Consider the following 17,014-nt stretch of genomic DNA (forward strand, 5'->3'; position numbering starts at 1 on the left):
CAAATACCAGTACTTGAGTTAAAAAAAAAAAAAAAAGAAAAAGACAGGACAAAAATAAACAGAAGTGAGCATCTTATAATCAATATTAAAATGAAACCGTAACATACAAAAAGTGACACATACATGTTTATATTTCAGCACATAAACAGTGGTTCAAGAATTATTCAGATCCAGACCATTTGCTTAAATAAATGTATTTACACCACACTGTAAAATACAAGTAAAAGTCCTGCACTGACAATGTTACTTAGGCAAAAGTATGTGGGTAGAAAAATGTACTTATAGGATCAAAAAATAAAACTACTCAATGCAGAAAAATGGCCCATGTGACTGTTATATGATTGGATTATTATCACTCATACATTATGTGTCAGCAGCATTTTAGTGTATTAGCTGTTTGAAGAGGAGCTGATCTATTATGCAACTGAAGCGCAAAATCATAAAAAATAATTTGGAGGGATAAAATGCTCAGCACGATTTGCCGAGTGAGGGTGATTGTTCCTAATGAATCGCACCAGTTTTCCCAGTGAAATTATATTTTATGTTGTGTGGTGAGTGGAGCGATCAGGTAGTTACGCTACCTTCCTTCCCTCTTTGTAATTTCATTGTCACATTGATGGGGGTGGTTTTGGTCATAAATAATAATAGACTAGAGCTGCAATGATCGATCAGTTGATCGATTAGTCAAATGACAGAAAATAATTTGACTTTCTTTGTCTTACATGGAGGTTACAATTAATATCTCTTATCGCTCATAGATGGCCCTTTCACATACATAAAACTTAACAATAAAAAACATATGGAACAGCACAAAAAAACAGAATCTACTGAGCTTTTTTTTTTTTTTTTTTTTTTTTACAATTTACAAACAACGATACAATAAAATACCACAAATGAATATACAAGGATATGTAATGCAGTAATATCCTGGAGGTTAACTGAATTCATATTCGCACTCATTTTACGAAGCAAGGGCTGCATCAGGTGTAAAATTGGGTTAATTTAATAGCAGGTAACAACAATCACAATGAATAATAATGCTATCAAACGTAACGTCACACTAGTACAAGTCACCCAGTTTCCCACTATGTATTCGGGTCATTCGGGTGAAGTTCAGCCGATGAGTTCAGCTGACATGTTTAAATATTCCGACAGCACTTGAAGGCGGCGTCAGACTGCACTGCATACGCGCCGTGGCGGAGAGCGAAGATGGCGGAGAATAATGTTGAACCAGAGCACGAATGGAGCGACCGGGCCCTGGACACGGCCGAGGACACTCTGGTTGCAATGGAAACCCTATTAGCCACACTGAGGGCCTTCGAAGATGTACTCAGGCAACAAGATATATCCACAGCATCCTCTACGGAGTACTGCGACAACTTCTGTCAGGTAATGTGTACATGCAACATCGAAGCTAACGTTAGCACAGCGTTAGCTCACCCAGGATTGTTTTTCTCGCTGCCTGCGAGCTAATCTGCGACGGCTAGTGGCCTGCAGGCTACCTAACCAAGTTCAGGGTGGGTGTATAACCAGGGAGCAACTGGGGAGTGTGTATTTTCATCTGTTTTCGCGTATACATATGATTTCACGTCAAAACAATTTAATCTACCATCACTGGGATAGTTACGTAGGGTGAGTGTTAGGTTCCCCGTTTATTGCTTTAAGTTTTGCGGTGAGATTGCTTTGCTTTCATTGATGTAAAACGTTTACCTCAGTCTTATCTAAAGCCTTGCAAAAGAGGAAATCTATTGCAGATGTTTGCATTCACATGACATTGTCACAGTTTGCACATTGTGCATAATTGCATGCGTGTGGGGCGGGGCGGCATCGCGGTGTGTTTATCCAGATTTTCTAGCCAGCTGGGGCGACTGCAAATTGGCATTTGGACATCTACGTAAGTTGCACACATCTTGTGCCCATCAAATGTTGTATTGTTTAGCCTTTATTACCGTGTCACAGATTGTGCAGCCCAGTACTTTCGTTGTCTTCATGTTCAAGTGGGCTGGTAGTGTTGTGGATCTGCCATATTGTAATTATTCTCTCATCATCAGTGAAGATCCTCTCTTATTTTAATTCTAAACGTCATTGATTTTAGTACTGTATAAAGAGAGATATGGTGTTTAAATTATGGGAATTACATTGGTTTCCACTTTTAAGAGTCCCTGATTTCAAGACCCCAAACCAGCTATTACTTTCGTTTTTACCACTCAAGCCAATGCACATGTTTTTCACTCAGAGAGGAGCTTCCAGTGATACTTGGTCACCAGCCAAAGTTAACTGTAGAGGAGAGTAATTCATTAGCCAACTCTTCCCCATGGTAGTTTTGTGGCTCCTGTTAAAGCATACATTCAGTTGTTTTTTTTTAAAGTTTGTTTTAAGGCAATACCCACATATCCCACTGTACATTGATCTCTGTGACAGATCGTCCTCTCCTCATTAGTAGGTGTCTTACTTTGTGTTTTTGTGAACAGAATTTTCTTGCTGAACTGTAGTAAAGGGTTAGTAACCAGAATGAGAGAATTTTGTCGAAAAGGTCTGTAACTTCAATAACTAAGATGTACAGTCGATTTCACCTTTTTTAAAAAGCATATTTTACCCATAACAAGAACTGTGGCTTTTGTCCCCCATCTTTTCTACAGCCGGTTTGGAGAAGTCGAATGATTACAGGAACCAGTAACTCCTTCAATGTACATACAAGCATGTAACTACTACTGCTGAAAAATGTGTACCTACCCTTTAATTTCCACTCTTGGAAAATTTAATGTCTTTTGGGTTCATATTAAACAAAAAGTGACAATTTTGTGGTGGTGTTGACTTTCTGTTCCAATCGGAAGTGGTCCAGGTGTAATTAGTACACTGATAGGGGTCTCCAGGGTTGAGACTTAATTCTTGGCTTCCTCGGAGAGCGTACCTTATTTTTGGACTGAGGGGAATTAATTTAGTGCCCCGGTAGACACAAGCACAAACGGGCAAGGTTCCAACAGTCTGACAAATGGGGCCCCTGGGATGCTGATAGTACCATCATTTAATGTGTGTGCCTGCCAGTTCCATACAGGTGACACTGGTTTTGACACAGTGATGTTTACTCCTCTATGCCTGGGGACAGTTGACAGCAAAGACAATATTTCATACAAACAACATTGTGAGAACCAAACATTTTCTGTTCTCTATCATTTCTTGTATAAGAAACATTATTTCTTTCATGAGAGTGTAGTTTAGAGAAATACATTTTTATGTTTTAAATTTTGGTAAATGAAGGATAGGACTTAAGCTTGCATTCAGCACAAAAACATGTTTGGGTGAAACCATCCTCTAGAATAAAAGTTAAAAGATGTCATAGTAGACTTTGTGTTTCCCTGCGGTTGGCTCATGATTAAAGGTTCAGGGTTGTTATATGTCGTAGAGTCAAGTCCCTTCAGGCCCAATCAGGAGTATCTCACACCAGACGGTGTCTGTTGGGATCAGTCATGTATAGACCGATATCTCCCCCAGGTGGAAAACCCCTGTTCTTCCAGACAAATGCGTCCTCCCATCGAATCTCCTTTTGATCACAGTTTTTGAAAGTATTAACAGTCTGTTTTCATAACAGTTTTTTTCTTCAGTCTTTACATTTGATATTTGTATGTATCGTTTTAGGCACTGATTCACTATGCTGGGAGCAGGAACTCTATGGAGCATGGTCTGCCTCTTCTGGAGGTCTACTGTCTGTCCATAAACTGCTTTGCTGCAGCCCGATCCCACCTCACTGCAGAGTCTGACAAAGTGGCCCTTGTTTTGAAGAGACTAGCTTTGTGAGTACTGAACAATTTCCACTGAAAATAAACATTAGTCAAGATATAGATTTATTATTATTATCTTATCTTTTATAAATTCTCGCCACCCATTAAAGCAGGCGTGCAAGTCTGTAGAAGAATAAATACAATTTACTTTACACTTGTTTGAGTTTGGAATCAAGTAAGTATATCTTGCCTACATATTTAGCACTTTGTGTTGTGTTCCACTTTTTGTGGTCACTGTAACTGTACTGAGGTGAAAAGGTCAGCTTCTTCAGTTAATTATGAAGTCCTTAACAACCTGGTAGTACAAGCCTTTAATTTCTAGTTTGTGTAGTCTAGTCTTAATTCAGGTGTTGGCTTTGGACTTTTCACAGGCTGCACAATATGTGATTGACTGTTCTGCTCTTCACTCAGACATCAATATGCTCTCGCAATATACCTGACAGAGCAAAAGCAGAACAAGCTTGGTTGAAATTTGTCTTTTCTCCTGATTTATAAATTTCCATATAGAACTGGACATTGCAGCTAAATTTCTTATTCAATTAGATTTCCATTCACAAAGTCTTGAATCAATTCATTCATTGAGCTAGCAACATTTTTGTTTCCCTGAACTGAAACTGTTGTAAAATGCACATTATTGGCAAAATTGTAAGCACATTTCCCAGTTAGGAAAAAAATAGCAATTTCTTTAAAAAATTGCACAACAACTAAAACATGACATGAGCATTTTTTTAAGGCCAACACATGCATGAAAACCTGCACCAATTACAAGAGTGTCATAATTATGCATATATATACCTTGAGACCCGGCAGGGACAGACAGAATAAATGTTTTATCTGGAGATAATATGTCCTCAACAAACAGACAGACCTCAGATCAAATCACAGTCTTCTTTAAGTCTGTCCCTGTCATAGATGTCATCACTAGGTTCACTGGTATAACAGTCCTGTAAAAGTGATAGGTCCTCATTGAGTGTTATTATTCACATCACAGTTTGCAGCACTGTTGTGACTCAAGGCTGCTCTTACAGCCAGCTATAATGCATGTTACCTTTTAACTTAAAGTAACCTTTTTGTGCATGTCGTTATAACAAAATTTTCACAAAGCAAAAATTCAGCACATCATCCAGCCTTGACTAACCACTGCATACAAATAACACTTAGCACTGAGAAAAGATATAAATGCAAAAATCGATCTCAAGAACTGGTATTGGATAATTTAAATTAAAATCATGATTAATCGGAACTACCTCTCGTTTCTTGATTTGTTTTTTAAGTATCTGATCTTGCTAAATATCTTCAGTTGAAGTTTTCCTGGCTTCATATCAAAAGCATACATCCATTAAGGTTAAGGTTAAGTAGGGCTGGGTGATATCACCTGAAATCAGTATCATGCTTAACTGTGATGTTTAGCTCTGTAACATTTTTTAAAATATGCTTGTGTACAAAATTCTCACTTAGATAGTGAAGTGAACCATATATAGATTTGTTGTACTTGAATATAAACAGAAAATCCTGGATTATAACTTTTGAATAACATTTATTTAATAAACAAAATAGTCAATAATGCGTTTGCTTGATAACATAGAAAATCTTAAGTAAGAATAGTGTCTGTTTTCACATAAGCAAGTAAGTTTTATTTTTTCTATAGAGTTTTTTTAATGGCCTTTTACATAAGCAAGTAAGTAATATTACAAATAGATGTAAATGACACAGCTGTGGCTGTGTAGCAAGTGTGTATATAACTCAGTCAAGTGTGCAATTTTCTGTCCATGCACTCGTCACATATGATATGGGTGTGTTACAGGTTATAGATCCAATTGCTTTTTTTCCTTTCAAAGCTATAATGTTAACATTTTAATCAACAGTAATAATTCCAACTCACGAACTCTGCTTTGGATGCACCTACGTAAAGGACACAAGAACTGACAACCAGTGATTGGTTGTTGCTTTGGATTAGACGTGATTCTTGTTGTACTTTCAGGTGCATTAAAGGGTTCAAGCTGCAAATGACAGCCTGTCTGAACAAATTTACTGAACATACTGATGTGACTTAAATTAGGTCAGTTAGCGACTCATAATGTCTCTTTCAGTTAATTGCACAGCTCACACACTACAGCTACACACACACACACCTCCCATCTGAAAATGTTCATGAAGGATATGGGTTGTTTCACTGTTTTCAGCCTAGTAGTCTTACATGAGGGATCTATTAATAGATTGATTGTGATAGTTCAATTTAACTACTGGCAGATGTGGTAGAGCTCATTTAAAAAACATTTCAACACTGTTTGCTCGATTTTCAATGACATGTTTAATGTATTAATATATCAAGCTTACTCTTCTAACACATTAATGCAGATTTGCAGAAAGCCTCCTTGTACCATCAGAACAATCACTGACGACATGTATTGAAGTTTAGGTAATATCAGTCTGTTCAAAATGTGCATGTGTAGTTTGAGGAAATAATGCACGGTTGATACTTGCAGAGCCTCTCGTTTGGAAGGTTTTTTGTTTTTTGTAAAAAAAAAAAAAAAAAATAGAGTTCTCTAGAGTTATCATTATTTACTGAACCCCCAGTGTTATCTCTGTTTTTAATTCTTGCAGGAGCTGTTTTGAACTGTTGCTGTCAGTGCCTGAGAATGAAATCCCATATGAAGCCTGGGTTCAGTTCCACCACTCGGTTCAGGTAAGAGGTCCTTGTTTTGAAACATTGTTTTCTGAAGGGTTTCAAATTTAATCTAGAGAGAAGAATTAAGTGGTCATGACTTAGATTACTTAAACAAAAAAAAGGAATTGTGTGTGTGTGAGTGTGAGTGTGATTGTGTGAGAGTAAGAATTTAGGACCTCGATTATTTGGAGCTCAGTAGGTCTTCAATGTTTCCCACAGGTTGAGATTTCACTTGCGGTGGGTGGTGCAGTGTGTGACCTATGTTCATGCAGAGACTCATGCAGTTTACATTTAAACAATTTACAGACGTCCCCTATCTGCCTCACGTGTAGACTATCGGTAGACACTGCAGTTTACAGATGCAGGCTATTGGTAGACATTAGCTAGGTGGCTGTGCACAGAGAAGCCTATAGTCTCTTCTCAGTTACTGTTGCACATGCACCTCAGCCAGGTGTGTTGGCCAAAACTAATTTGTTTAAAACTACCATGGTTTCAGCATAAGTTGAAACTATGTGATTTTTTATGTGCGCGGGCAGCCCAAGTAGAGCCTGTGTATTAGAAACACTGGTGTTATAACAGGTCTTCTGATAGGTGGTTAGTGATGCCTGAGAAAAAAATGCCCCACGTTGGTGTAGATGGCAGTTTTTTGTTCCTGTTTGCCCCCTATTGAGTCTAAACTGTCAGTGTTTATAACTTCTAATGCTGAGCAAAACTGTGATATAGTAAAAAGTCATGGGAGCTCATTATCACACTGCAGTTACAGTCTAATATAGATTTATAAGTGGAAAAAGTACTGTCATCTCTGTGCTGTCAGATTGTGACTTGCTAAGATATGTAGCACAGTGTGCTGTAGTGTGAATGTGTTTGTCAGAGGGAGTTGACAGCAAAGGAGAATTGTGACTCTAAACTGGGCAGCTGTTTTATTTTCAGACATGATCAGTGGTGTTCAAAAGAGAAATGCTTTCCTTTATGTAGGTTATACAAATTGTAAAATTGCGCCAATAAATTCAAGCCAGTGATGTAGTTATATAAACTAATGCTCACTTGTAAAATTCATTTTCACATGACATTATTACATGACAGCAATGGAGAACACCACTGCTAGCTCTGTGTAGGTCTTTACACATAAGGGAAAAACATAGCACAATTTATTTGAGTCTTGTGATTGCTTGTAATGTAATTGTGGTGAACAAATATCTATTTTTATTGCATTTAAATGTGACATTATTTGTGTGTTTATTCCAGATTGCCCATGATACCTTATTACAGTATGGAAGCACAGACCTCCAAGCTTTACTGCAGATCACAGGAGAGGGAGGAGCATGGAGCAACCCAGTCCTTACCTCCCTCCTCACTGGCCAGGTCACCAACCCAGAAGAAGGTTGGGAGTCCAGTTTACTTGCCTTGGTTATGTTATTCCAAGATGTCAGCAGCAGGCTTTAATTTGTGTCCTTATTGTCACATTGGTCTTGTAGTAACTTACTAATCAGACTTTTTTTGAATTCTATCTCTAGTTGATGCATACATCAGCTTGGAGGGCGAGGGCTTCATGGAGATGCGGGTGAAACATCTGGAGAAGATGGGCGAAGTTGCCAAGGCTGTGGTACTGGCTAAAGCTTGCACTGAATGCAGCTTCATCTCCAACCAAGCTACTTTTCGCCAAACATATGTCTCCCTGCTTTGTCACCTTCTGCCCAATGAGGAAGCCATCATGGAGGTATTACAACATGTTGACTTGAAGATCCGTTTTTGGCATGATGCACAACAAAGTAGGTTGCTAGAAAAAAATAAAAATAAAAAAAATAAATTAAAAAATTAAAACTGAAAGGGAGGAGAACGCCACCTGAAATAGGTGCCCAATGGCAGGCTTATACCATCAGTCTACATCCACTGATTCAGACTACATATTTATTTGTGCTGGTACTGTTTAGGACTTAGTGTTAACAGCACTGTGGCAAAGTATACAAGTGACAAAGCAACCTGAGGGATTTTCTAAAAGTAAAATAAAAACGGGCAACTACACTTAATACCCTGTTTCTATGGTAGGGCACAGGTGGTACTGACAAGATGCAGAGTCCAGAAAAACCTGCCTCCATTCTCAGCAACATAAGTAGAGCATTTCTCCAGGCAATATGTAATTGATATTAGTTGATAAATAAAACGGGGGACATGTTTGCAAGTGAAACCTTCCTTATAAAACAGTAAATGGAAATATGAAAAAGGTTCCTATTTATGATGTTTATCTGCAGCGTCTCCAAAAATAGAGTCCCAAATTCACATGCAAATGTGAGCTTTCAGTTTCCTGGCACTCAGTTTGAAGACTCAGTAATCCTTCAACTTGTGCAAATGCTTAAGATAGAAGAATAGAGTAGTTATGATGTCTCTAATGTCTTTTCTGGTCATGAGATGTCAGTAACTTGGACAATGTTGTGGACATTTTTGGGGGGTTTTCTTTTTATACCAGCGCTACATACATTCTCAAGTACTTTGTATACTCACTGACACGTGTCCTTATCGTCCTGTCTCTGTAGAACCATCTGTCTCCATTCACCCACCTTTTCATGGTATACTGTCAGTTGAAAATCTTGTATGTCTAGTCTTGAATGATCATTTAGACAATTCTCTAACCTTGCTGGGTCATTAAACTTTTCCAAAGTCACCTGGACATATCTAAAAACAAACCATCATCCAGCTAAAATAAGGCTGGTTTCTTACTTCCTCTGAAGTTTATGTTCTCATAATGCAGTAAAATGTGACTTTAGCATAAAAGGGAAGCAAATTCATATTATTACACATGCAGTTATTGTGCTGTTATTTCTTCTATAGTTCCATTCTATACTGATACAAACATGCAGCTAAATCGATATCATTGTGTGTGCTGATTGTGCAGCCCAGCCTTGAGAGAACCCCCTAGGACCTTTCTGTTTTGCACCCTCTCTTCTGCCTTGCTCACACATCGTGTATGTTTCTTGTTTCCTCCTGGGGGTGGAGGAGGGAGAGACAAAGGAATCAAAGTGAGGAATGCAGGATAAATGAGGGTGGGGCTTCATGCCTGCTGCAGGTTGAAATTGAACATTTAAAGCCCTTTTCCTGTATGTGCAACTAATTAAATAAATAATTGATGTGTTGCATACAGTTGGCTAACATATTTGATGTTAGAGAATAAAGTCACACCAGGCTGAAACGCAGCACATGATGTCCTCTCTAGCTGAAGGTTTCAAGCCTTCAACTAGAGAGGACCGCGCCCAATGGTGATGTCCCAGGGTCCTGGAGTACACCTGTGCTGAGTTACATTTTTTAAAGAGTTGAATATTATATCTTAAACAATAAATTTGTCATAGATGTGTATTGATTTTAATACTTTGTGTGAATGTACTTAGCTGAGCTCAGTTAGCATAACATGCATCTAAAATGGTCTTCTTATTCTCTCAATTGCCATTTGGAAAACATATATAGCAGCTTTACCTGTTTTACCACACTATCCAAGAAGTGGTGTATGATTGATGAAAAACTACAGACATGCAAAACATGCCTTTTGATTTGTGTTTTATATATTCACATAAAAATACATCAAAGTTAGTCATAAAAGGTCATTCAATATGGATAGTAAGGGCATCACAGTTTGATAACGTTTGTTGTAAATGCAGGCAGGTGTGTTTTTAGGTTGATGTTTATGATAGAATTTAAATCCCATCTTTTCTTTTGGAGCAATTGTCCATCATGTTTCAAGTGACATAGAACTGACTGAGAGAAATAGGACTCCACATTTGATTTCCCATTTCTGAATTTGCAAATGGCTGTAGATATGTTGTCTGTTACATTGTTTTCTAAATATTAACGTTAAATTTACTCTCTGTACAGATATCCAGACTTGACTGTAAGGATGTCCTGGAGATCACATGTAATTTGGAGACAGAGGGAGAGGAGAATACAGCCTTCATATTGTGCACGACTTTCCTGACTCAGCAGCTTCAGCAACAGAGTCTTTACTGCTCCTGGTGAGTAGTCCCTGTCAAGGGCCAAGAGCTTGGCTGGGCGGCAGTCACATGTAAATTATTGATGTTGTGAAATTGCTAGCAGCAATTAGTGTAGATGTGTAATTATGGTTAAATAATTAGGTTGATTTGTTGTTATTGTGGTGGTCATCAGAGTCGACTGTATTTGTTTTTGAGAAAGAGGATTAGGACATTATTTAATCTTGACTTTTTTTCTCCAAAGGGATTTGATTCTGTTGTGGAGCAAACTTCAGAGGAGGATCGATCCCTCGTTGCTGTCTCTCCTGGAACGATGCCTTCAGCTCGGTGCCATTGCCAAAACAGTCCACCATTTGCTTTACCTGGTCCGCGTGATTCAGGCAGAGGTGAGCATGAACAACAGTACTATCCACTTTTGATTCTGGATCAATGTATTGACTGAATAATGGAACTTTCATAGTCTGGTAGTTACAGGTATTAAGGAGAAACCGCAACTAAACTCTGGTAGTAAAATTCAGTTAAGCTTCCATTGTGTCTGAGAAACAGTGATGATTAAGCAAATTTGTCTGATAACAGATTTAAAAACTGCACCATTATGTGACACACTATTTTAGGGCAGCTACTAGAAAGAGGAACCAGACTAACTCAGGCCCTGGTTCTCTATAGGGTGTAGACTGTACCCTACGACCCCCATTCCACACTGACCACACCAGGATATGATGTTGGATGTGATCAGAGGTTCAAGAGACCTCCTTTCTCCTTCCATAATTAAGTGTTGAGTTACTCTATATTGGAGTAAAGCTAAGACAGATGAATCATCCCTGTTTTACAATATTTAGTTTCATTTTTATTTCAATAATATTTTACCCACAGACTTTGAGAATATGGAAAACAAAATATGAATTTAATCAGATTTGTGATATGACGTTGAAAGTGTTTTAAATCACATTTGGGTTTAATCTGGATACTAGATATTTAAAATGACAAATGTAAAAGTGGTTTTATCACCTTCAAATGTGAAAAAGTGATTTATTTTTTGGGGGGGAGGGTCATGCTCAATGGTAATAATATATCACTCTCTTTTCAGGCAGAGGATGTGGGGGTACCTGCCTCAGTAGAACTTTGTGTCAAAGCCCTTCAGCTTCCAAAGCAGGAAGACTCAGAAACAAGGATATCTGTCTGTAAGACAGTGTCCTGTCTTCTTCCAGACGACCTTGAAGTTTTGCGTGCCTGCCAACTGACAGAGTTTCTGCTTGGCCCCAGTCAGGATGTCTTCGGCTGTCTTGAAGAGCTCTATTTACGCCCTGACCAAAAGTATGACCAGGAAAGCGAAGTTATTCCCAACTCACTACGTTGCGAGTTGCTACTAGCACTGAAAGCTTACTGGCCTTTTGACCCCGAATTCTGGGACTGGAAAACTCTCAAGTATCACTGCATTTCCCTTCTTGGGTTGATTCCAGAGTCAGAGGGGGAGGAGGAGGAGGTGGTAGACAAACAAGAGAAGGTTAAACAACATGAGCCACAGGGAGTCACAATCAAAGTAGACTCTGAGCAGCAAAAGAGGATGAATGGCAGTCTTGATGGTCACGAGCAGCAGGATAAAAAGCTGTCTTCAACCTCAGCAGAAATCCAAGGGGAATCAGAGGCAAAGAAACACAAGTTCTGCTGTCAGATTTGTAAGAGGTCAGTCACTGACACCCAAATTATTCACCACTCCAAAAGACATGCAGAGGACAACAGCAACCCATGCCCTGTGTGCTTGGAAAAGTTTAAGAGCAGAAAGGAACTTGTTCCTCACATTAAACTACACATTCAGAGTGAAACAGATCTTTACAAAAGCAACGTAAAGAAAGACGACGTACAGAAACAGATAGATGAGGATGATGACATTGAACCAGGGGAGATCACCATTGACCCCTCTTTAATGCTGTATTACAAATCCACACATGATCCAGACGTGCTGCACCACATCGTGCAGCAAGCCAAAACTGTCAAAGAGAAGCGTGTGGACGATGATGAGCATGTGACCTTCGATTACATTGACCACCACTTCAAACTGCAGAACCGGGATGAGTATCCGTGTCCAGGAACCGGATGTACTCGGATTTTTAAACATTCCAAGTACTTATATGTCCACTTAAAGTCAGAGCACAAAGGGGATGAGAATGTGAAATATTTTCACCAGATGAGAGACAAGCGGGAGAAGTGTGTTTTTTGCAGACGCCATTTTGTCTCAGCTTACCATCACCGCAAACATCGAAGGGTTCACTATGGTGATAGGCCTTACATGTGTGTGGTTATAGGTTGTGGTGCTCAGTTTAGGACTTCCAACGAACTCGTCACACACAAACAGACCCACGGCTATCATCTCAACTACCAGTGTGAGCTCAAAGGCTGTTACGTCACTTACTCTGACCTGGGACAAATCTATCACCATGAAGCACAGCATTTCAGAGAAGCAGCATTTACCTGCTCTAGCGCTGAATGTAGAAAATACTATTTATCCAAAAAGGATTTTATAAAGCATTTATCCACACACAACATCACCTTTTCTGAAGAGGACTTTGAGGCTCAGAGGAAAGCAAAGCGGAAACTTCTCAAGACTGCTGCTGAAGCAACAGCTCACAATAAGCCAGTTGATTCAGAAGAGATTGTAAATGGAGATGTCCTCAACTCTTCCTCAGTGAGCTGTGCCTCCTCTTTGCAAGAATCTGACAGCAAAGAGCCCAAAGCAACAATGACCTTGGTGGCTGTGTGTTTTGATGGAAGTAAGTTCACCTGTGGTTTTGAGAAGTGTGGCATGACTTTCTCCAGAGCCAGAGATGTCCAGAGACATCTGAAATGTGCCCACCCAGAGCATCTTAAACTGGAGAGCAAAGAACACAAACATGACAAAGAGCGGGGCTCAAAGTCCAAAGGGGTAAAGACTGAAACTGAGCCAGACATTGAGGAAAAGGGGACAAATGAGCTTTCAACTCCATTTCAACCTGTGGATTCTGGCAAAGAAAGAAAAGCATCCACCCATCCAAAAAACAATGAATCGAACTCTTCAAGTCTTCAAACAAAAAATGATGCTCTGAAAGAGATTCTTATTGGGCTCAGTAAACTGGACCTGAATTCCTCATCCCCTCACAGTGTGCCAAGTGAGCCCTCTCAGTCCAACCCAGAGTCAAATGCATCACAAATATCTCTTCATCAGGCGATTATGGCAAAGCCTCCTGTTGTATTGCTTCAGAAGAGACCTCCACCGCTGCTTGAGGAAAAGGTAAAAGTCAAAACTGAACAAGCATTGCCAGCTGATGAAGAAGGCCCGGTTGAATCATTAGCCACTGCTAAGCCATATATCTGTGAGATAAAAGGTTGTGGCTTCAGGACTGCTCAGAGTTACAGCTTACTGCGACACTATAACACCAAACATGGCCGTACCGTCGAACAGGCCAAAAGGTTGACGTCTTTGAAAACCACATCTTTTAAGCCTTATGTCTGCCAGCTTTGCTCCAAGAGTCACAGACAAAAACATGTGCTGAGGGCCCACTATATTCAGACACATAACCTGAGTCAGTCTATGGTGGACAAAATAAGCTGTGGGTCTGTACGGTATGAAGGAAACAAAGACTCTGCAAAGCATACATCTCAGCACTTGACGAACCAAGGTCTAAAAGTGAGGAAGAAAGAGATCCCTAAGTTGCAACGGCAACCTGAGAAAAAAAACACAACCGCGATAGGTGAAAATGGACAAGGCTTTGACATTAATTGTCCATCTGAAGAGGAGGGGGAGGATGAAGCAGAGAGTAGAGAGGAAGCCGGTGCACAGAAGGAACAAAGTGAGGATGGGACCACACAACAGGTCAGAACTACAAGACGTTTGGTAGCCAAAAGTAATCTTTGCTATATTTTGGACAAATTCAGTAAGCCCTTTCATTGTGTAGCAAAAAACTGTGATGCAGCTTTCTCCACCCAGGGGGGCCTTGTGCGCCACCTACAGTTGGTACATCACTACAACCGCTCTCAGCTCTTGTTGGAAAAAGATTTTGATGTGCACCACAGTCCAGAGGTCAGAAAAGAGCCTGCCAAGAAAAGGCCTCTCTCACACTCTGATGAACCTCAGCCCCAATACAAATGTCACTTTGCCAATTGTCACGCCTCCTACCACCTTAAAAGCAGCCTAGTGCGTCACACTCGAGACTACCACTCTCAACCACCAGAGCTAATAAGGTGCAAGTATGAAGGCTGCACAAGAGTATTCAGCCATGATGATGCACTTAAAAAACATACACTTTATAGTCACTGTGAGTACTACGATTCACTGGTGGTACGTCTACAGAGCACTCACAAAAAGTCAATTACTGGATGTCAAAAGAAGCTTATCGTCGCACCACAGAGTCCTCAGAAAGAAGAACCTGGATCACCTGCTGCACAGGCTGAGAGATCGAGTCCAAAGCCCGAAGTGACCGCCCAGTCAGAAGAAATGGGCAATGAGTGTCCTGAGGAGAAGAAAGAGTCGGGAGAAAAAAAGAAATCGAAAAGAAATTCTTTCAACCGCTTTGTCTTCAGATCTCACGAAGAAGCACTACAGATGTGCCAAGACCGCTGTCTGCGTGTGGCCTACCCATGCATGGTTCAGGACTGTGATTCTGTCGTCACATACATGCAGAGCTTGCACCGTCACTACTTGAGGGTTCACCGCATGCGTCGAGAGGAACTCATTAAGAATGAAGATAAGCTCGTTTTTAATGCTGAGCAGCTGGAGGAACTGATTCAGAGGAAATCAGCCAGGCCAACTGTTGCAGGAGCATGTGGCCCTAATGGGGTTCGTAAAATGGAGTATCAAGCAGAGCCAGAAAACACAGGGGGGCAGGCTGCGGCCATGAGCCTGCACTCCATCAAGGCAGACATACAGGATGAGGATAATCATGATCCACTGGGATTTCCAGAGGAGGAAGAGGAGGAACCGCCACCAGTTGAGAGAAATGGCGTCCTTGTTGGTGCGGATGAGGTGCTATATGGTGAACCGAGCACCGGTGGGCACACTGATGACTCAGCTGCAGCACCACAGATCATTCAGAAACAGGAGGAGAGATTAAGCTTGGATCAAATCAAACCTCTGCTTCGTCCCGTCACTGTTGACCTCTCACCACCATGCTCACTGCGCTTTAGTACTGAAGAGGGCTTCCAAGACGCATCAGGCAACAAGGATGGTGGTAAAATGTCGAACGGGTCAGCAGCTTTTCCTGCTCCTCCTGTTCGCCAGCCACTAAAACGGAAAAACGAACTGTCAGAACAGCCGTCAAACATGAAAGACCCTCAGGCTCGTAGCTCTTCTCCACGCCCCTTTGACATCGGCGCTTATAAGCCTATGGGCTTTGAGTCCTCATTCCTCAAGTTCATACAAGAAACTACCCCGAAAGACAAAAACACAGCGCCAGTGAAACGGCGAGACACTTTCAGACGCAGTTGTTCCGTTAAGGAGAACAACCAGCTGGGGATCTCTCACACCCGCAGCAGACGCACTCATTCCCCTCTGCTGAAGCCCCACAGTATGACTGGGGACTTCACATCAGTCCAAAACTTGAAGTCCATCCTGGACAAAGCTCTGGCTGGGTGTGGGGACCTGGCCATTAAGCAGCTTCAGTACCTCAGACCAGTGGTGGTCCTGGGGAGACCTGTGTGCACCACCACCCTGCCTGACCTCTTTCCATCAGATACCAACAACAGCAAACTGCTTCTTGGAAGTTAGTTTAACTGAGCACCTTTTTAACATGGCTATTGCAAATTACTTTGTATTTTCACAAACTGTGTAACAGTATTTTTCTTTGTCCCAAAATGATAGTAATATGGATTTTTTTTTTTTTTGTTTGTTTGTTTTTTTTAAGTTGCCAAACTGAAGCATTATAGAATTTAGCATAAGAGAAATACAAGCTTAAACTGCACTTCAGATCCGAGATTATTGTTTCTTTAGACATGTTATGGAGGCATTCAGATAACACCAATTATGTTAACACAATCATCACAAGTGTAGATAATGTAGTTCTGCAAGATAAATGTACAGATTTTCAGATTGTTAGAGATGGTCAGTAGCGTATTGCAAGGCCTTTTCACTTGTGTGAAAATGTGACTAAAAACATTTCCTTATTACAAAGTTCTTGAGGAATATGTTTGGTTATTTTTCACCTCAGTTTATATTAAATCAGTGTTGGGATGCAGTGGACAGTTGTTGGCAGACATGTATGTAACACTTTCTAATAAAATAAATGTGGAAATGAAATAAAGCCATTTGCTTTCTGATTTGTGTAACTGACTTGTGTTTTCACAACTTTTTAAAGTCAGTGAAATGGCATCTTTAGAGAAATTTGCAACGTTGGAATCATTTCCTCTTAAAAGAGGACATTTAGACAGAACGTACTGCAAGGAGGACAAATAATAAACATGTAATATTAATGGAATGAACAGACAGAAAAATGCTTACAATCTGTTGTGGAGTATGTATTTTTACTGGCTGGAAGGTGTAACTTGAATTTTCTGTTTCAAGTAAATAAGCAGCTAACTTCTCCAGGACATGAAAGCCCTGGGTTCACTGTTTTGCATTGCAGTTT

At 40.2% G+C, this 17,014-nt stretch overlaps 1 protein-coding gene across 1 annotated transcript; it reads left to right on the forward strand.

Moving 5' to 3' along the window:
* The first annotated feature begins 1,152 nt into the window (after positions 1-1,152).
* rlf (RLF zinc finger) lies at positions 1,153-16,706 on the forward strand. Its single transcript, XM_071499040.1, has 8 exons — positions 1,153-1,389; positions 3,637-3,791; positions 6,384-6,465; positions 7,693-7,828; positions 7,962-8,164; positions 10,309-10,445; positions 10,666-10,807; positions 11,509-16,706. Exons 1-8 carry the CDS (start codon positions 1,210-1,212, stop codon positions 16,156-16,158), a joined length of 5,685 nt encoding a protein of 1,894 aa, XP_071355141.1. The 5' UTR covers positions 1,153-1,209; the 3' UTR covers positions 16,159-16,706.
* Positions 16,707-17,014: the final 308 nt, after the last annotated feature.

The sequence above is a fragment of the Trachinotus anak genome, unplaced genomic scaffold (assembly GCF_046630095.1).
Source record: "Trachinotus anak isolate AG129_WGS33_773 ecotype Australia unplaced genomic scaffold, CSIRO_AGI_Tana_v1 ptg000015l, whole genome shotgun sequence".
Classification (NCBI taxonomy): domain Eukaryota; kingdom Metazoa; phylum Chordata; class Actinopteri; order Carangiformes; family Carangidae; genus Trachinotus; species Trachinotus anak.